Genomic DNA, 20,774 nt, shown 5'->3' on the forward strand with positions numbered 1-20,774 from the left:
TCATTACTCGCTGCCTCCTGCATGCTGCACACTGGGGATTAATCCCACAACCCGGGCATGTGCCCTGAACGGGAATCAAACCGTGACCTCCTGCGTCATAGGTCGACACTCAACCACTGAGCCACACCAGCCAGGCCAGTCTGCTCCTTTGGAAGTTCTGCTTCTATTATCAGCTAATTAGGCCAAGACACTCAGCTTGATGTGAAACTTTGGCCTGGGCTGCCACCTACCCCAATGCTGCCCTGCTCAACACCAGGAGTGACATGCCCTGGATACCTGCCCTGACCTCACTGCAAGGGCCACTTCATACACTGATCATTATTTTTTTAAAATATATTTTTATTGATTTCAGAGAGGAAGGGAAGAGGGAGAGAGAGATAGAAACATCAATGATGAGAGAGAATCATTGATGAGCTGCCTCCGGAATGCCCCCCACTGGCTGGGAAATACAATGATTATTGATTCTGCACCCAGTCTTGTGCTGGGTGATTCTGGGGATACAAATGAGTCAAATTTAGTGGAGCCCCAAGATGGGAATGGTCTAGTAGGCGAGGCAAAGTGATCAGGCCTGGTAGCACTCCTCAATAGTCTCTATCAGCTAGGGGATACACAGGATGATGCCTGGTTCAGCCTTCAAGGGTCACAGCCAGTTGAGGAAATTGGCTTCAGCCAGCCCTCTCTGGTCCCTGTCTGGTGAGGGGGATATATTTTATCCCGTGGTTGTGGGGAGTGTAGAGATGATTTTAAACAGGAAGTGACATGGTCTGATTATCCTTCAGAAAGACCATTCTGGCAGTTGGTGTAGACTCTAGATCAGTGGTTCTCAACCTTCCTAATGCCGCAACCCTTTAATACAGTTCCTCATGTTGTGGTGACCCCCAATTTCATCGTTACACATTGAACATAATTAAAGCATAGTGATTAATCACAAAAACAATATGTAATTATATATGTGTTTTCCGATGGTCTTAGGCGACCCCTGTGAAAGGGTTGCTCGACCCCCAAAGGGGTCGCGATCCACAGGTTGAGAACCACTGCTCTAGAGCAAGGGTGGGGAAAATCATTTAGGGGTGTGTTAATTAAATGTTTAACCAAATATAGCAGGTGATTTTTTTTGTTTTTTGTTGTTGTTTTTACTCCTCACTTGAGGGTATTTTTCCATTGATTTTTTTTTTTTAAGAGAGAGTAGAAGAGAGAGGGAAAGACAGAGAGAGAAACATCGATGTGAGAGAACACACCAATTGGTTGCCTCCTGCATGTGCCTGACCAGGACCTGGGCCTGGGAAGAACCTGCCATGGAGGCATGTGCTCTTGACCAGAATCGAACCCGGGACCCTTCCGTCTGCAGGCTCCATCTACTGAGCCAAACTGGCTAGGGCGTAGCAGGCTAATTTTTTTGTTGTTGTGGTTAATACTCACCCAAGGATATTTTTTTCCATTGATTTTTAGAAAGAGTGGAAGGGAGGAAGAGAGACAGAGAGAGAGAAACATTGGTGTGAGGGAGACACATTGATTGGTTGTCTCCCGCTCAAGCCCTGACCAGAGCTGGGGACTGAGCCTATAGCAGGCTAATTTTTAAGTTAATTATTTTGTATGGCCACAAATGATGTTATAAATATCCAAATGGCCCTTGGCAGAAAAAAGGTTCCCCACCCCTGGTCTAAAGGATGGATTGGAAGAGGAGAGCCTGGAGGTTGAGAGACTATCACCCCTGCCCTCCTACCTCAGGCCTCACCTCCTCCCTAGACCCTTCCCTAACCCCTCCCTGCTAGGCTTGGTTTGGTCCGTTTGTCTGGATTCCCACAGCCTCCCATTCTGAGCTCTGTCTTAGCACCAGTGAAAAATATCAACAGCTCACATTCATTGAGCAATTCTTACATACCAGGTACTGTTCTCTACATGAATGAGCTAATTTAATCCTTAAAGCATTACAAGTGAGCCTATTCTTACTACTTTTATTCCACAGAGAGGAAACTGAACCACAGTAATTTAAGAAACTTAATGTCACAAACCTATACATGACAGAGCTAGAATATGAACCCAGCCCGTTTGGCTCTTAACCTCATACTCTTAAGGGCTTTGCTACCCTATATAATAAAAGCCTAATATGCTAAGTGTCCAGTCATCCTGTCGGCCATTCAACCAAAGCATAATATGCTAATAATGTGCTAAGGCCACTCAACCGCTCACTATGACATGCACTGACCACCAGGGGGCAGACAGTTGACCGACTGACCAGTCGCTATGATGTGCACTGACCACCAGGCAGTAGACACTCTGACTAGTAGGTTAGCTTGCTGCTGGGGTCTGGCCAATTAGGACTGAGCGAGACGGGCCAGGCACACCCTGGAGCCCTCCCGTGGTCCCTCCCCGGCTGGCCAACCTCCCATGTCCCTCCCTTGCCCCAATCGTGCACTGGTGGAGTCCCTCAGCCTGGCCTGTGCCCTCCTGCAATATGGGACCCCTCAGGGGATGTCAGAGAGCTGGTTTTGGCCTGATCCCACAGACCAGGCCGAGGGACCTCACTGGTGCACGAATTTGTGCACCAGGCCTCTAGTTCTGTTATAATTTTCTGAGTCCTTGACTGTGTTTCCTATTAGTCTGGGAGGACCTAGAAGGCAGAGCTTGGGCCTGATTCTTTCTGTGACAGGTGGTAAGGGCAGAGGGCAGGCAGCAATGAACTTGTGCACACATCTGGCCTGAGTGTCAACAGGCAAGTGGACAGGAGGACAGAAGCCTAGATCTGGGGCCCCTCACCATTCTTCCATGCGCTTCTCTAGCTCAGGCAGCAGGAATTGCTGGTGGAAGCAATAGATGGAGCAGATGTTAGAGAAGATGCCATGGACAACATCGGCCGGGAAGGAACTGCGGTTCCGGGCTTCTTCCAGCAGCCGGGCACAGAACACCTGTGGGGCAGGGCAGAAGGCTCAGCCCAGCTGGGCCTGGGGTTTGGCTAGGGGAGGGGTGGCTTGCAGGTGAGGGCAGTGTTTGTGGGTAGCACTGTGGACCTTTAGGATCAGCATGGTCTTGAGACTGAGGAGAGAGGGAACGGCATTAGATTTCCATGTGGGGTTGGATCAGGTGGTCAAGGTTGGGACCTAGAGGTAGGCACTGGAACAATGAAAAGTCAGAATCAGGGTCAAGGTCAGAATTAGATTCAGGGTCAGAGAGAAGGTTGGAATTAGATCTGTTCATTTCGCAAATATTTTTGAGTGCCTACTGTGTGTCAGGCGGTGAAGAAAGCAGTTAAAAGTCCCTGCCCTTAGTGATTCTAGTGCAGGGGTGGGCAAACTTTTTGACTCGAGGGCCACAATGGGTTCTTAAACTGGGCCGGAGGGCCGGAACAAAAGCATGGATGGAGTGTTTGTGTGAACTCATATAAATTCAAAGTAAACATCATTACATAAAAGGGTACGGTCTTTTTTTTTTAGTTTTATTCATTTCAAACGGGCCGGGCCGGATCTGGCCCGCGGGCCGTAGTTTGCCCACGGCTGTTTTAGTGGATTTGGGGTTAGTGTTAGAATGAGGTTCAAGGTCTGGTTTACAGGCAGGGGTCAATTCAGGATCTGGGTCAGAGTTGCAGTTAGGGCTGGTGTACCCACCCAGGGTTAGGGATGAAGGTTGGTATAAAAATCAAGTTTGGGGTCATAATCAAAGTAGACTTTAGGGACAGGATGGGGGTCAAGGTCAGAGAGGAGCCTTACCACCTCTAGATTCTAGCCCCAATGGAAGGGTTGGGCTCAGGTCCTATCTCTTCCTCCTGGGCATCCACCTACCAGATCCCAGGGCCCCGGGACCCCGAGGGGCTACTCACCTGATCCAGGAGGTGGAGCCTGGAAACGTAGGCCTTCTCGGTCTGCAGGAGCTCATTGGCAATGTGGAACACCTTCTGCTGCACGGTCAACTGGAAAGGAGAAGAAGCAACCTGACCCACAGTCTTGTACTCTAACCTTTACCCAAGCCCCCAGAATTCTCAGAATACCTCAAAGGCTAGTCTAAGTCTAATGCCAGAGATAACCCTACATCCCATTTCTAGACCTTTAAGCCCCCTAGTTTCATCCCTGGCTCTTCAATATATCATAAAAGCCACCCCACACCCGGCTGGCATGGCTCAGTGGTTGCTTGTCGACCTATGAACTAGGAGGTCACGGTTCGATTCCCGGTCAGGGCACATGCCCAGGTTGCAGGCTCAATCCCCAGTAGGGGGCGTGCAGGAGGCAGCCGATCCATGATTCTGTCTCATCATTGATGTTTCTATCTCTCCCTCTCCCTTCCTCTCTGAAACCAATAAAAATATATTTTAAAAAAGCCACCCCACAATCCAGATGCCATGCACTCCTTCACTAGGCCAGTCATTCACACAGCGGTCTGCTCTCTCCATTCATTTACATAGTGCAGTGGTTAGGCCTGTGGGTCAGGAAGTCAGACTTCCCGGGTTCAAATCCTAGCTGTGCCACTCGTTAGCTTACATAAATTGTGTAACTGCTCTGTATTTAAGTGCCGTTATCTACATATACAGCTAATAATAGCGCCTACGTCCATTTGTAATCAAGACAAATGATTTCATATAAGTGAAACAGAGCAGACTGCGGATTAAGTAGTCTATAAATGTTAGTATTTATTCACCCACTCAGTTCACTGTCAGCAAAGGCTTGCTGAGTACCTGGCGTGGGAGGAAAACACAGAAATCTAAAAATGTATAAAACGCATTGCCTGTTGGCCCAGTTTCCTATTCACTGGACATATATTTGGAGAGTCCCTGGCCTCAGCTCCCACATTTGAGCTGGATTCTGGTGGAGCAGGCATCCTGGCCACGACCCAACTTCTGGCTGCATCCTAAGGATGCCTTTGGAAGCAGCTTTAGGCTGCCAGGGCCCAGAAAGAGGTTCCTGTGGCCAAGAGCCCTCGTCCCCAGAGCCTCGGGTACCTGGGGCACTCCAGCCCCTGTGCCCCTCCGGAGGCCAGCTGTGGAGAAGTCCCTCTGAATGTGAGAGGCTTTCCACTTTACAAATAAAGAAACTGAGGCTCGTGTTGGGAGAGCAAAGACTTGCCCAACATCCCATAGCGGTTAAGTCATGGGATTTTTGAGCTAGAACAAGACTCTGAAGGTCCCCAACGAGGATGGCCATCTTCAAGATGGAAAAACTGAGGCACAGCCTAGCCGGCATGGCTCAGTGGTGGAGCATCGACCTATGAACCAGGAGGTCACGGTTCAATTCCCAGTCAGGGCACATGCCCAGGTTTCGGGCTCAATCTCCAGTGTGGGGCGTGCAGGAGGCAGCCGATCCATGATTCTCTCTCATCATTGATGCTTCTCTCTCTCTCCCTCCCCCTTCCTCTCTGAAATCAATAAAAATATTTTTTTAAGAAAGAAAAACTGAGGCCCCACTAAGTGTTTCTCCAATGAGGGCGGAACCATTTTCCAAGTGGGCATTTGGAACTGTGCACGGTCAGGCTGGTAGTCACAGTGGTGATGGGACAGGGTGTTGCTACTCATAGTTAGTACCAGGGGACCAGGGAAGCCCAACATCCAAAGTGGAAACACACTCTTTGGAGAAGTACTGAGCTAGAGAAAGAACCCAGCGAACCAGCCAGGCTCCTGGTTTCTCCAAAGGGTCCTGCCGGTCAGCGAACACAGGTCAGTACCTCCACAGACTCCTGTCTTTCCATCAGGGGCACTGGGATTTCTCTGTCCTTCTCCTCCTCCTCCTCCTCGTCCTCCTCCTCCAGGTCGCTATCCACCTCCTGAGAGCTGGGCCGGTGGGGGTCAGCCAAGGCCGCGGGGACACTGGCCAGGGCAGGGGGCCCGGGGCAGAGGCTGTGGCTGGGGGGCCCGTCATCGCTGACGAAGCAGGTCTCCTCGCTGTTGGACGGTGAGCTGATGCTGTCAATGCCGCTGTCCCGGTTGGGCACCTTCTCGCCATCCCGGGGCCCAGGAGCCAGCAGGAAGAGGCAACGGGAGGCCTCGCCCTCGGGGAGCTGGGGCACCGGAGGCTGCGGGGGTGGCTGTGGCAGCATGGCTGGCTCTGTGGGACCTGGGCTGGGGCCAGGGGCTGGCCTGTCCGAGGCGACAATCACAGGCTCCCTGAGGCGGGTGGTAGACACACATGGAGGCAGGTGTGAGCTTGACTTCGAGGCCTGTCTTACGACTGTCCTGCCTACCCCGGGCCTACCCTCACCCTCACCCTCACCCCCACCCCTAGAGGGTCCCTCAGGCACCACACTCACCTTTCAAATTTCTCGATCAGTGAGGATACGGCTGCGGAACTAGGGCTGGCCTCTGCCCTGGGAGCCAGGCCCTTGGCCACTCGGGGGTCTGCAGGCAGCGGGCGTGATGGTGGAGGGGGGATGGGCTCGGGTGGAGGGGGCATCCGGGGCATCTGCAGGTAGCTGGGCTTTGGGGGGACTGGATGATAGGGGACAAAGAGAGGAGATCCCAATGTGTTGGGTTTGGATGGGGCTGTCACAGCCAGGCCACCAGCCCCTCCACACCCCCTGAGGTAGGCACCGAGCAGGCCCGGAGTGAGATCCCAGTGTGTGCTCATTAGCTCCAAGCCACAGCCTCTGCCCCGAGACCATGGTGCTTCGTGTTCTCCTAACACGCCTCTCCTCTGCCCCTGGCCAGCCTTTCCCTTCCTCCTTCCCCTCTCCTGGGCCATTTCCCTGCCACTCTCTGGAACAACTTACCCTGTGGCTTTGGGCCTGGTGCCCGCTTCAGTGGCGAAGGACGCTGGCTGGGGGTTTCGGTGGGGGGGCCAGGGTCTGAGCGAAGCCGCTGGGGACCTTCTGGATGAGGCTCAATGTTCTGGCCAGGGTCAAGGGACAAACTTTTCACCAGGATCCGGTTTCCCTGGTGCAGCCCTGCAGGAAGGGAGAGACTGGGTGTGAAGCAACTGATGTTACTGCAAAGGGGGCTGGGGCGTAGCACATCTTAGCAGGTGTCTGGGGTGTCAGGTTTCCCTGCGCCCCTCTCTTGGCCACACTGCCATCCTGGGAAGCCCCTATCCCAGCCCTCAGGCAGGGAGCCAGGCCCAGAGCTGGGGCTGGGAGTTTTCACCACTAGAGAAGACCTTTGGCAACAGGATAAGAGTTCTTTGTGATCAATACATCGATCCCTTGCATGCCATTATTTACTTGGGAGTTTACCCAGGTGGGGGTGGGAGCGAGCACCCTATAGTTTGCTTAGTTGTAGGCCTGGTTTATTTGACCAAAGTGGGTACATTGAGCCTAAACCATTCTCTTTTTTTGTTAATCCTCACCCAAGGATATTTTTTCCATTGATTTTTAGAGAGAGTGGAAGGGAGGGGGAGAGACAGAGAGAGAAACATCGATGTGAGAGAGACACATCGATCTGTTGCCTCCCACATGCCCCTGACCAGGGCTGGGGATTGAGTTTGCAACTGAAGTACATGCCCATGACTGGAATTGAACCTGGGACTCTTTGGTCCGCTGAGCCAAACCGGCTAGGGCTGAGTATAAACCATTCTTTTTTTATTTTTTTAAATATATTCTATAGATTTTTTACAGAGAGGAAGGGAGAGTGAGAAACATCAGTGAGAGAGAAACATCGATCAGCTGCCTCCTGCACACCCCCTACTGGGGATGTGCCCGCAACCAAGGTACATGCCCTTGACCAGAATCGAACCTGGGATCCTTCAGTCTGCAGGCCGATGCTGTATCCACTGAGCCAAACCGGTTAGGGCTATAAACCATTCTTAACCCTTTTTCTAAGGATCTAAGGACTTCCTTGCCGACAACTTTATATAGCTAAGTGTCTGGCAAATGATAAGATTGTATTTCATGAGCAAAAGTTTTGCTTCTTAAAATCCCAGATTCTCACTAATCTGCACTACTTTCCTCCACTTACATACACCCACACCTACATCCACACACCCAGCACCCAGAGTTCAGGTCATGTGAACAGCTTTAAGACAGTAACACATTCAGAAAATGGGAGGCCTTTTTGTACTGTCCCTCTTGCCTCGAAGTGGGCTCCCTAAACCCACCTCTGCCTTTGGCCCTGGGCGAGATGATGGTCACACTTGGCAGAGAAGATTTGGTCTGTCTGGTATCAAGGGACCCCCTAGAGATGACATGCCCTCAGGGAAGGAATGTGTGTGTGTGTGTGGGGGGGGGGGGGTCTCAGATGATCCAGAAGTCAGTGGAGGCCGGAGCAGAGAGGGCAAGGCTGGATGGCAGGCTGAGGGGCCGGGTGACCATCCTGTGGGCAGAAGGGTTTGAGGACAAGAGAGCGGCAGTCAAAGAGCTACCACCCAATAGAGCGTTGGCCTGCGGACTTAAGGGTCCCGGGGTCAATTCCAGTTAAGGGCACATGCCCGGGTTGTGGGCTTGCTCCCCAGTGTGGGGTGTGCAGGAGGCAGTGGATAACGATTCTCTCTCATCACTGATGTTTCTATCTCTCTCTCCCTCTCCCTTCCTCTCCGAAACCAATAAAAATATATTTAAAAAAATAAAAAGAGCTACCACCCACACACAGGGTGTCAGCGTGTCTATGCCACAGCCACGTGGCCTCTCACATCCATGGAGGGTCTGTTACCCCGTGTCACACCATCTCAGTCACCAATGGGCCCACCCTGTCGCAGAGACACAGGTGTTATTTACTGTGTCACATGACTGCAGAGCCACATAAATTCAAACGTCCAATCACATGCCATCACGCTCCTGAAAACCCGGTCACATACAGCCACAAAGACCCCGGGTCACAGCGTCACATATGATCACGCAGTCACACTTCGCAAGCCTGCTATTTCACAAACAGCCTTGCACAACAGTTACCCAAACACTCCTCATCATATACCTGCGCATATACTCCTCGAACATGGCTCCACTGAGTCTCGAACATACGCAGTGTCACTCACACCGTGTTTCACAATTGCAGGACCACATGGTAACATGGTGTCCCAAAGACGACAGCCACACAGGGTCAGTATCCCATGTGAGACACAACCTCAGCACAGTCACACACTGCCATGTGCCAAGAAACACAGACACACACATATATCATAACTTACTAGGTCATAGACATGAAACAAGCATGTCCATGATGTCCCTGGCTCTTAGGGGCTCAGCCACACACACACACACACACACACACACACACACACAACACTTGCCTCCTGGTCTAATGGGTCATGTGGCCTGTGCTACAAAAACACAGCTAGACACACACAGAGACAGCCTACAGGGTCACACTGGCATAAAGGAGTCCCAGGGAATTTTAGGTCTCCCGGTCCAGGACCAGCCCAACCCCCAGGGTTCCCGCAGCTTCCCGGAGTCCCTGACACCACCTGGCCACAGTCCAGCTAGAGAGGCCCCAAGGGGACTGAGGCCACGGTGCCCTCCCAGTCCTGAGGGAACGTGGTGCCCCAGGGCCCAGATTGAGCCCCCCACCCCCACCCTGTACCTTGCTTTGGGTGCAGTTTCCTCACTTCCTTTCCCACCTGGGCAGGCAGGGCCCTGGCTGGGAGGGGGGAGGCGCTCCTCTAGCTCAGCTGGGCTGCTCACCCTGCCCTGCTCAGCACATCCTGGCCTGGTCCTGCCCTGCCCTCCCCTCCCCTCCCCCTGGGTGTGGGGTTGAGAAGGATGAATCACCTGGAGGGTGGCACACGCAGAGACACAGTTCGAGAAACACATGGCCAGAGAAAGTGAGAGGCACAGACAGGAGCTGCTATCAGGGCCAGGGATCCAGAGAGTAAAGCCGGGCGCTCTGCCATGCAGAGACCCCGATTGGAGGTACACATGTAGGTGCTGGGGTCCCAGGTGCCCCTTGTCTGCCTCCTCTGGCCTGGAGGACCCGGCCCTGTCTCCACCTCAAAGCAGGCAGGCCTCCCTGGGCAAGGCCCCCCCACCCACTCTGCACAGGGCAGCGGGGCCCTGGCTGGGGGTCCTCTCCCTTTGCTTGTCCTGGGGATAGGGTGACCATACCACCCTCCAAGGCTCTGCTGTGGCCCAGCCTCTCCTTTTTCTCAGCCACTGTGCTGGCAGCCCTGCAGCATGGGAAGCGGAATGAGGGGCAGGGATTTTCAGCCCAGGTTCTAATGAGGAGATGAAGACAGAGAGAGGGGCAATGAGCCATGGTCTGTAGCTCAGTGATTAGAGCATCGCCCCCCACACAGAAGTGTCGTAGGTTTGTGCCCAGCCCCTGTCAGGGTGCGTGCGTGAGACGCAACTAATCGATGTGTCTCTCACATTGATGTTTCTTCCTCTTCTTCACTCCCTCCCTTCTACTCTCTGTACAAATTAATGGAAAAAAATATCCTCCCGTGAGGGTTAACAGGAAAAATAAAAAAGGCCTGGCTGGTGTTCTCAGTGGTTAGAGCATCAGCCCATGCTCCAAAGAGTCTCAGGTTTGATTCCCAGACAAGGGAACTTACCTGGGTTGCAAGTTCTATTGATCCCATCCATGGGTCTCTCTCACATTGGTGTTTCTCTCTCTCTCTCTCCCCGCCCTCCTTCCCTCCCTTCCACTCTCTCTAAAAAAAGTCAATGGAAAAACTAACTAACTAACTAAAAGTCAATAGAAACAATATCCTTGGGTGAGGATTAATCCCCCCCCCACACACACACACACAAAAAGAGGGGCAATGACTTGCCCAAGATCACACAGCAAGTCCATGCAGACTTTTCACAGACTGGACTCCTGCCTTAAGCATGCTCTCTAAGGTGAGGCTGGAGAAGAGGGGAGCCAGGGGGAGAAGGGTGTACCTCGGTGCTTCAGAGACAGGTGAGCTGCAGTGTGGCTAGGGAGAGAGCAACACCCCCAAACCCACCCATGCGGAGATGAACAATGGGGTTCCAGTTCAGGAGCCTCAGCCTGGCCAAGAACCAGGCAAGGCTCCATTGAGGGAAAGGTTGAAGATCCCCCTTCCCCATTTTAGTGCTCCCCTCCCTGTCCCTCTGCCTACATGTCCCTGTCTCCTGTTGTCCCTCAGTGGCTCCTTGGCCCCAGGTCTTGCCACTTACCTGCTCAAAAACCTTCTGTGGCTCCCACGGGGAGAATAGGAACTTCTCAGCTAGGCCTCGGTGGCCCCTCATGACCTGCTGGACTTTCTGGCTTCCCTTGGGTTCATTTAATCCCCTAAATATTTCTGAGCTCTGCTCTGAGCCTGGTGGAGTTGGAACTGGAGGATAAAAAAATCCCATCCCTGCGCTATGGGAGCTCCAGCTGGAGGCCCTCCCCTTCCTAGATACCACAGCCCTGCCCACTGCTCCATCTCCTCCCCACCCAGCTACGTACAGCCTGCATTGCTTTTCTCTGGCTTGTTTTTGTACTTTTTTTCCTTTCTGTCTTAAATTTTATTTTATTTTATTTTATTTTTTAAATTGTTGTTGTTGTGAATCCTCACCCGAGGATATTTTCCCATTGATTTTTAGAGAGTGGAAGGGGAGACACAGAGAGAAACATCCATGTGAAAGAGTCACATGGATTGGTCGCTCTGATTAGGGCCAGGGATCAAGCCTGCAACCCAGGTACTTGCCCTTGACTAGAATCAAACCCAGGACCCTTCAGTCTGCAGGCCCATGCTCTATCCACGGAGCCAAACCGGCTAGCACTGGCCTGTTTTTTTAAATAATCCACAACATTTTCTCCCACACACGTAAGCACATCCACATCTCCACACCTGACTAGGTCCTCCACCAGCACTGGCCCCTCCACCACTGGGCTCGCCCGCTGGAGTCCCCAGTGCCCCCTGAAGCAGAGATCAAAAAGGCCACCCCCACACTAAGTCACACCACTAAACCTCATCGCTCTCTGTGAAAATGCACCCAGCCACTCAGCAGTGTGCACCGTCCTCCAAGACCGAGTAAGAACCTCAGAGCTGTTCACATGTCCGTGTGTGGCAGGCTTGGCATGTGCGCGTGCACACACACACACACACACACAGCCACGCTGCCGCTATGCACAGGAAGCACACCCTGGCACTGCCCCGCCACTGCTGTGGGGCGGCGGTGGGGGTTTGCACCCGGACAGGCGGACAGGCTGGAGGGCAGTCTTGACCCTGACCTTCAGGGAGGATCCGGATCTCAAAGACAAGAGACTCTCATTCAGGAGGAGCTCAGTGCGGCTCAGGAAGTGCAAGGGAGTCAGCCAGTCGGGACTGGGGAGGGAGAGGCCAGCCACAGGGTGGCCAGATAAAATACAGGCTGCCCAGCTGTATTTGAATTTCAGAAAAACAATGAATAATTTCTGAGTGGAAGCGTGGCTCATGCGTCCTTTTACTAAAAACTTAACTATGCTATACAAAAAAAGTATTGGTTGTCTATCTGAAATGCAAACCTAACGGGACTTTTGGGGGTGAATTCCAGCCACCCCAGACAAGGAGGGCTTCGGGTGAATGAAGCAGAGCCAGGCCTCCAAGGTGGTACCTGGGAGCCAGCCCCCTCCCTACCCTATGACCCAGCAGCCGGCTCCTGAATGCTTGTGACAGTGCCATTATTTCAGGCATTGCCTTAAATCTCGTCTTATTTATTCATTTATTTATTTTGATTGCTTTATATTTTTATTGATTTCAGAGAGGAAGGGAGAGGGAGAGAGATAGACACATCAATGATGAGAGAATTGCTGATCGGCTGCCTCCTGCACGCCCCACACTGAGGATTGAGCCTGCAACCAGGCATGTGCCCTGACCGGGAATCGAACTGTGACCTCAACACTCAACCACTGAGCTAAGCCAGCCGGGCTCATTTTATTTATTAAAAACCAAAGTCAATATTAGAAACCTGTGGTACTTGGTGATTCCGAAGAAAGGTGGTGTGACCACACTTGCCGAGTGCACGGCATGAGTTAAGGTGTCGCCACACCTTAGGAACAGCTGGTTCAGGGGTCACGTGGCAGTTAAATCCCAAAACCCCCTTTTACCAGCTGTGTGACCCTAAGCAAGCCTCGCCAGCTATCTGAGCCTCAGTTTCATCGTCGGAAGAATAGGATAATGACCACAACTCCCTGGTTTGGGGAGTCTGTGAAACAATGAAGGGAAAGGGCATAGTGTCCCCCACCCACCGAGCCAACAGAACTGCCCAGCTGGTGTGGCTCAGTGGTTGAGTGTCGACCCAGTAACCAAGAGGTCGCCAGTTCGATTCCCGGTCAGGGCACATACCCGGGGTTTTGGGCTCGATCCCCAGTAGGGATGTGTGCAGGAGGCAGCCGATCGATGATGTTTCTCTCTCATCCATGTTTCTATTTCTATCTATTCCTCTCCCTCCCTTTCTCTCTAAAAATCAATAAAACATATATTTTTAAAAAGCCAACAGAACTGCACATCACAGACACGAAACTGCACACACAGATACCAGACCCACAGGCCACAACCCAGCACAAAGCTATGGAGATACTGCAAACACAAGCAAACCAGCCAGAGATGGATTCGGAATCCAGCCCCACTCTCTACCGACAGCTCCTCAGATCAGCCTGGATTCCCACTAGAGTCAGGTGGCAATGAAAAGACTATGGTGCCCCATCCCCACTCCATTCAAATTCAACTCAAGCTGTAAACCACAGTGAAGTAAGTGTTAAAACAGAAGTCTGAATTTTCCCATGACACCTTATTGTTATTGAAATAGCAGAATCATTCCAAAAATTGTTTCTGGTTGCTGCAAGTCCAGGCTTGGTAGGGGCCCTGAACACATGCTTCTTCTGGCTTACAGGCAGAGCAGGTCTGCCCTCCAACTGAGTTTGAGGATCAGGACTCCTCGGTTGCCCATTCCCAAGGGAAGCAGGAAGAGAGAAAAGGAGGGGAAGAGACAGAGAGACACATCGATGTGAGAAACACATCAATTGGTTGTCTCCCACACATGCCCGGACCAGGAATGGGATGGAGCCTGCAACCGAGGTGCGTGTCCTTGCCCGGAATCAAACCCAGGACCAGGACCCTTCTGTCTGTGGGCCAATTCTTTATCCACTGAGCCAAACTGGCCAGGGCTCAAATATATATTTTATTGATTTCAGAGAGGAAGGGAAAGGGAGGGAGAGATAGAAACATCAATGAGAATCATTGATCAGCTGCGTCCTTGCACACCCGCTACTGGGGATCGAGCTGGCAACCCGGGCATGTGCCCTGACTGGGAATCGAAGCATGACCTCCTGGTTCATAGGTCGACACTCAACCACTGAGCCACACGGGCTGGACTCTCCCTCATCTCTTTCGGGGAACTTCAGCTCCCAGCTTTCCCCCTCCCTGGCCAGAAGCACCCCCTGCTCCTTTTCCCAGCTGGAGCCTTGGCTAAATCTCAAGACAGCTAATAGGGCCTCGGACTGGACCTTGGCCAGGCCATTAACTCCCTGGTGACCTGGGGAGTCACTGCCCTGGACCCCAATTTCTCCATTTGCAAAATGTTGAGAAGATGTGCGATGTGAGGAACTGGTGAGATGCTAGAATGAAGCCGGCCCCAGCGCTCAGGCCTCCTGATCCCCAATGCACGCCCAGATCTTGGCCTCGCCAGGCTGAGAGGTAGGCCCCTGGGACTGCTGGAATTCCTGGGGTGGGGTGGGGGAGAGGGAACAGAGGGAGTGGAGAAGTAAGAACAGCAGTAAATAAGAAAGTGCCTTTTGGGAAGCCAGCTCCATGTGGGGCAGAGGAGTTCCCCAGCTTGAGAAAAAAGCAGGATAAAGGCAGCATTCCCCCACCTCTTCCCACTGGCCCTTTGCACATGACATCCATTCCACCTTTGTGGCCAGACTGCACCCAGATTCGCTGGACCTGGCAGATGTCCTCTGAAAGTTCAATCACAAAGCTCTGTCAAGTGTGAGGCAGTGGGGGGGGGGGGGTAGGGCTGTGGATAGCTGGAAGGTCCCTTCCCTGAAGCAGACGGGTCTTCTGAAACATAAAGACTCTGCATAAAAACGGGAGCACCTTCCTCAGAGGGAAGGCACCTTTGGAAAATGGGAGCCGTTGAATAAGGAGCTTACCCGGGCGATCCTGCCTGTAAAATGGAGACATTTTCTTTAAAACGGAGTCTCTTTGATAAAAAGAAGGTCCCTTCAGTAAAGGGAAGAAGTTTCTAGAAAATGGAGGCACTTTCCTCAAAGTGGAAGGGCATTCTGCAAGGTGAGAAAGAGTTCTATGAAGACCCTGGTGTAGCCTGGCCAGTGTGGCTCAGTGGTTGAGCATCCACCCATGAACCAGGAGGTCAGTTTGATTCCCAGTCAGGGCACATGCCTGAGCTGCGGGCTCGATCCCCAGTAGGGGGTGTGCAGGAGGCAGACAATGGATGATGTTTCTCTCTCATTGATGTGTTTATCCCTCTCCCTTCCTCTCTCTAAAAAATCAATAAAAACATATTTAAAAAAAGACCCTTGTGTAAAATGGATGCCCTGTCTATAAATGAAAGACTCTTTGACAAAGTAGAAGACTCTTCTGTAAAATGGAGGAACTTTCTTAGCAAAGTGAGACACCTTCTTAAAGTGAAGGATGTTTCTGTAAAGTGTGGACCCTTGTGTAAAGTGAGGACATCTCTGTCAAATGGGACAGTGTAGGGCAATAGGGAATGGTGAGGACTGGGGTAAACTGGACAGCACATGCCTCTCCTAAAATGGGAACCGCAGCTCCTCCTCCCATCCATTTAATTGTTGCATTGAATTAACGGGGCCCTGTATTTATTTTCAGATCTTCCAATATTTTGAGAGAATCAGAAATCCAGACTGTTATGTGAAATACCCCAATTTTAAAAACAGTGACTAGGCCAAATGAAACTTGTGAGTCAAATTCCACTTGTGGGCCACCACTTTGCAAGACCTCAGTTAGATGGTCCTTAAAGCCCCTTCCATTTCTGCTGTTTATCTCCTGCTCTATCTTATGTGTTGTGGCTCTTGGGTGGCAGCCTTGGAGGTCCCCTCTTCCAGCCACTGGAAGGCCCAGTCTCCTCTGGACCTAAGAAGGCTCAGAGTGCTGGCTCATGCAATACCTGTCAGCAGTTCCCTGAACTAGAATCTGCCTTTTGTTCTGTCTGGTCCAGTTCACGTTCTGCCCTGGGCAGGACACCGGGAGAAGAGAGCAGGAGGATGGGTGTGTTTTTACAGGTGTAGCCGGACTGAGCATGGGGATGCAGGCAAGGGAAGAAAAGTGGGCAAACGTACAGATACTAGCGGTGGGGAGGTGAAGAGTGTGTTTGATGGCACAGTGAACAGAGAAGCTGGGTTTGCAAGAAGGTTCCAGAGCAGGAGAAAGGGTCAGGAAAGGCCAAGAGGCCCCTGCCACACACACACACATCAACCAGCTAAGGTACTAGGGGGCATACAGAGATGGACAACAGCGCGCGCGCGCACACACACACACACACACACACACACACACACACACACATGATCTACATACAGACACCCACATGCAGACACATCTAGAAACCCCCAGGGGCTTAGACAGAGCCAAGGTGACACACACCCAGGCACACAGCAACATACAACACATACAGACTCAAAGAGACACATGGATATACAGACACACACTGAAACATACACGGGGGCAAACAGAAACAAGAACATTAAGATGCACAAAACACAGACCCACAGGGACCGAACAGCCAGGCACATGCGGCGCACACGCACACGCCACAACCACATGGGAATATAGGCCGCCCTTCCCTCTTCCAGTTCCTTGATTGCTGTGAGGGCCTGGCTACCTCCTCCCAGTGTCCCTGGACCTAAGGCCAGAGCAGCATGGGGGTGGTTGCTCCACCCCCGGGAGGGGCTGGGGACTTCAGAGGACAGGAAGGGAAGGGAGTGGAGCTGCAGCTGGGAGCACTGGGGGCAGTAATTACCCAGTGCTGGGGCTGCCACGCTGGCTGGGATTTCCCTCCCAGTGAGGACAAAGCCACTAGGGGATGGCCCCTGTGACCCCAGCTGTGTGTGACCCCAGGGACCCCAACCCCCACCCATTCCCTCCCTCCTTCCCCTGTCACCAGAGGCCTGGTTGGACTTGAGAGTTGGCGAAAGAGAGATTATGAAGGCAAGAGACTGGGACAAAGACAAGGAGGGAAAAGATAGGAAAACTAGAGAGCCAGAGAACCGGACAGCTAGAGAGGGAGACAGACATCACAGGGGCAAGTCGGAGGGAGACGGGGGGCCATCTGCTGAACGTGGTGGCTACAGTGTGCCAGGGCTTTCCCTGTGGCATTTAATCCTTACAACACCTAGGTGGTGGGGATGATCACCCCATTTTCTAGATGAGAAAACTGAGGCGCAGAGAGGTGAGGTCCCATGAAGCTGGAAAGAAAGTGGCAGGGCCGGACCTGGGGGGCTCTCCCCACTGCCTGACCCTGCCCGACCCACGGGGCGCACACAGAGATCTCTGAAGGGACTCTCCCCGAGACAGCAAGCTACGAGGTGTGCAGGCTGGAGGCCCTGAGAGATGCACAGCGAGACCCACACCGTCCCTGCCCGCTCCCGGCTGCCCGGGTGGGGGAGGGGCCGGGTCCACACCTGGAATGCATTAGGCGGAGGCCCCGCCTCAGGGAGCCGGCGGAGCTGGAGGGGGAGCAGGGAAGGTGGAGGTAGAGGCGAAGGCGAAGGCGAAGGCGAAGGCGGAGGCGGCGGCGGCGTGGGCGGCTGCGCGGGCCTAGCAGGCCGGCCCGGGCGGAAGGGCTCCCATGCCAGCTGCGGCTCCTTGGGGCCAGCCCTGCCAGTCCTGCCTTTCCCGCTTTCTCCAGACGCCTTCCGTCCATGACTTAACCCCTTCCGTGCACGGGCCACGGGGAAGCGCCCCGATGGCTAGACGCTCCCAGCACCAGGCGGAACCTGCAGCTCCCTGTCTGGGTCTCTGCCACACACCTGTGCCCCTCACTGCCTGACTCTGGGGCCCCAATGGGCACAGCTGATGGACACTGACACCTAAATGCCCATCTCCAGGCTCGGCAGGCTCTGCACCCTAAGCCACAGCCCTGCCCCAGCCCCTGGATGGCTTGCCCCATCCTGCCTGCCCAATCCTGGGATGGCACCTCCATCCACCCAGCTCCCACAGGCTGGCTTTCTCCATGACTCCTCCCTCTCCCTCTACTCATACATCCAGCCCGACCCCAACCCTGGAGACCGGACTTCGCCTCACTCTACAATCCATACATATTCTTTCACTCCAGCCTAACTCACTTTTCCCTCCCATCCTTAGAGCCCTTTGCAAGGCACTCAACACCACAGCCAATTTGTGCAAAAGGCCCTCTCCCGTTTCTGCAGCCCAGTAAGGCCCAGTTCAGGAACATTCCCCACCCCCACCCTCCAGCCACAATGGCCTCTTGTCTGTTCCTTGAAAGTGCTCTCTTCCGCCTGGGGCTTTGGCACATGTCGCTCCCGTGGCCCAAGGGAGCAGCAGTTTCTGCCTCTCCTTACCTCTGGACCCCTACTTTCCCTTCAGGTCGCATACAAGTGTCCTGTGTCCTGGCCTGCCCCCTCCTACATTCCTGCAGCATTTGCGCTTGCCATTAGTCGTGGTGTCTGTCGTCCCTGCTAGAGAGGAGCTCCAGCAGGCTAGGGATCCGCGCCTGCCTTCGTTGCCCATCCATTACCTCTCCCAGGACCAAGCAAATAGTAGGTGCTCAATAAACGCTTGTTAAATGAAGCCATGCCCTCCTTGCTCCCCTCTGTCACTCTTGCTTAACCACTCCCCAAGTGTGTGTGTGTGTGTATATATATATATATATATATATATATATATATATATATCCATATACACACACTGTTATGCCAATCAGAGTCGATGACCGGGTGCAAGGCTTACAAATGGGGAAACGAAGGCCCCGAGGGGAGAAGGGAAGCCTGGGGGTGCAGCGAATACATGGCAGAGCCAGGAGCACTGAGGTTTTTTCCCTGCTGCCCTGCAGCCTTGTCTCCAGCCCTGTGTGTGTGTTTGAGGCACCTTTTGGAGGTGTGATACCTCCTGGGTCCAAAGAACTGGGTATTGGAGACGGGAGCAGCTGGACTCACGGCCCCAAGGGTATCTGCTCCCTCCAGATGCGGGAACTGAGCTCTGAGGGGCAGGCCAGTGGCAGATTGCGCTTCCTGCCCCCATTCCAGACAGGTCTTAGCCCCACCCCGCCAGCGTCTGGCCAGCTCCACATCTGCCTAAGGCATTTAGCAGCCTGGCCCCCAGAAAGGCTCAGTTCTAGTCCCTCTGGGGAACTGTTAGCTGCCACTCCCCCTGGGGGCAGCAGGTAGCACCAGCTGGGCCCTGCCCCGGGGACAGAGGCACCTGAAGGGGCGGAGGAATGGGGGCGCCAACCACCTGCAACTTGGACACTTCAATTCTCTTAGTCTCGTCCCGGGAAGTCCTTCTCCCAGCTACCCAGAGGCTTTCCATTTTGTTGTGTGTGTTTGGATGGCCCCGGCTGTTGGTCTTTTCTTAAGACATTCCCCTGGAATCTCCAACTGCTGCTCTCCAAAAATCCCAGCAGAGCCCACCCCCTCCTGTGCTGAGTCCCCCCTTCTCCTTACCAAAAGCAGCCTCCTTCTATGCCTCTCAGAAGGCCCTCCACAGAGAGAACCCCTACAGAGCCACAGGAATTCAGGAGTACCCCCTCAGTTCTTGGCAGTAGCCACTACCCTGGGTGTCTGCGAAATGGCCTTTGCTTTATGCAAATATGCTTTAAAAACGGACCTCTAAAGGCATTGCTAAAGCAAAGTCTGGGCAGGTAGTGCATGATGTACCCAAGCAAGCATGACTGCCGCCTCGCTATCCATGTCTTCAAGGCTGGGACTGGCCCCCAAAACCATGAGCGGTTGTGTGGTTTGGGGTAAGCGCTGGTGGTGAGAACGCTCAAATATCTCTGGCCAATATCTCTCTTCTGAGCTTCCCAACCCGACTGGCCACCTCCATCTGGATGCCCGCCACCTCCATCTGGATGCCCGCCCCCTCCCCCCAGGCTTCTCAGACTCAACACATCTCAAACACAACTCAGGTCTTCCCCCAAAACCTGCACCTACTTCTAGATCAGTGGTTCTCAACCTTCCTAATGCCGCGACCCTGTAATACAGTTCCTCATGTTGTGGTGACCCCCAACTTCATTGTTACAAATTGAACATAATGAAAGCACAGTGATTAATCACAAAAACAATAGGTAATTATATATGTGTTTTCCGATGGTCTTAGGCGACCCCTGTGAAAGGGTCGTTCGACCCCCAGAGGGGTCGCGACCCACAGGTTGAGAACCGCTGTTCTAGATGGTTCCACCACCACCCACCAGAGGATTCTGACCTCTCCCTCTTCCTCAGCCTCTATACCCAAGCCACCACCAGGGCCTGCCCAGGTTAGCGCCAACACATCTTTCAGATCTTACCCTCCTCGCCTGCCACTGCTCAAACCGAAGCTACCTGCTTTTCTCCCTGCTCCCACTCTTGCACCCTTACCACCCGCTCTGCACATACAGTTGTGGGAATCTCTCAAACACTCCCATCTAAGCACATCATTCCCTTGCTTGGTAAACCCCCAAGGGTCCCCTCTTGCCCTCAGCATAAAGTCCCTTTGCCAGCTTTATCTGTCCGCTCCTCTCAATACCAGCCCCCGTGCCCAGGATGCCCCATGTCTCAGTGCCTTTGCTCCCACTGAACATCCTACCTAAACGCCCTCCCTGCTCCTCCCAGCTCTACAAACCTTGCTGACACCTCTCCAGAGCCTTTCCTTAGGACCAGGCCCTGTGCTGGGCACTGCTGTTGCCTAGAGTTCCAGAACTGCAAGTGCCTTCCAGCCTGAACTGCCAAATGGCAGGCATTCATGAGCTGGGCATAGAGGGTAAACTGAGGCAGCCAGGGTTTGTGTGTATGTGGGTGAGGGGCT

At 53.2% G+C, this 20,774-nt stretch overlaps 1 protein-coding gene across 5 annotated transcripts in view; it reads right to left on the reverse strand.

Annotated features, from left to right (window-relative positions):
• The window catches only part of FGD1 (FYVE, RhoGEF and PH domain containing 1), a 40,251-nt gene that overhangs the window by 13,646 nt on the left and 5,831 nt on the right, over positions 1-20,774 (reverse strand). For 4 of the 5 annotated variants that reach the window (XM_036304709.1, XM_036304710.1, XM_036304712.1 and 1 more), the window contains exons 2-6: positions 6,688-6,861; positions 6,229-6,406; positions 5,647-6,085; positions 3,815-3,904; positions 2,758-2,906 (exon numbers count right to left, since the gene is read on the reverse strand). In XM_036304709.1, the coding sequence (XP_036160602.1) occupies positions 2,758-2,906; positions 3,815-3,904; positions 5,647-6,085; positions 6,229-6,406; positions 6,688-6,861 (1,030 nt within the window). Of the gene's footprint in view, positions 1-2,757; positions 2,907-3,814; positions 3,905-5,646; positions 6,086-6,228; positions 6,407-6,687; positions 6,862-9,424; positions 9,550-20,774 lie in introns of those variants that run through there. The other variant, XM_036304711.1, reaches the window with a different exon arrangement.

This window comes from Myotis myotis, unplaced genomic scaffold (genome assembly GCF_014108235.1).
Source record: "Myotis myotis isolate mMyoMyo1 unplaced genomic scaffold, mMyoMyo1.p scaffold_m19_p_4, whole genome shotgun sequence".
Lineage (NCBI taxonomy): Eukaryota > Metazoa > Chordata > Mammalia > Chiroptera > Vespertilionidae > Myotis > Myotis myotis.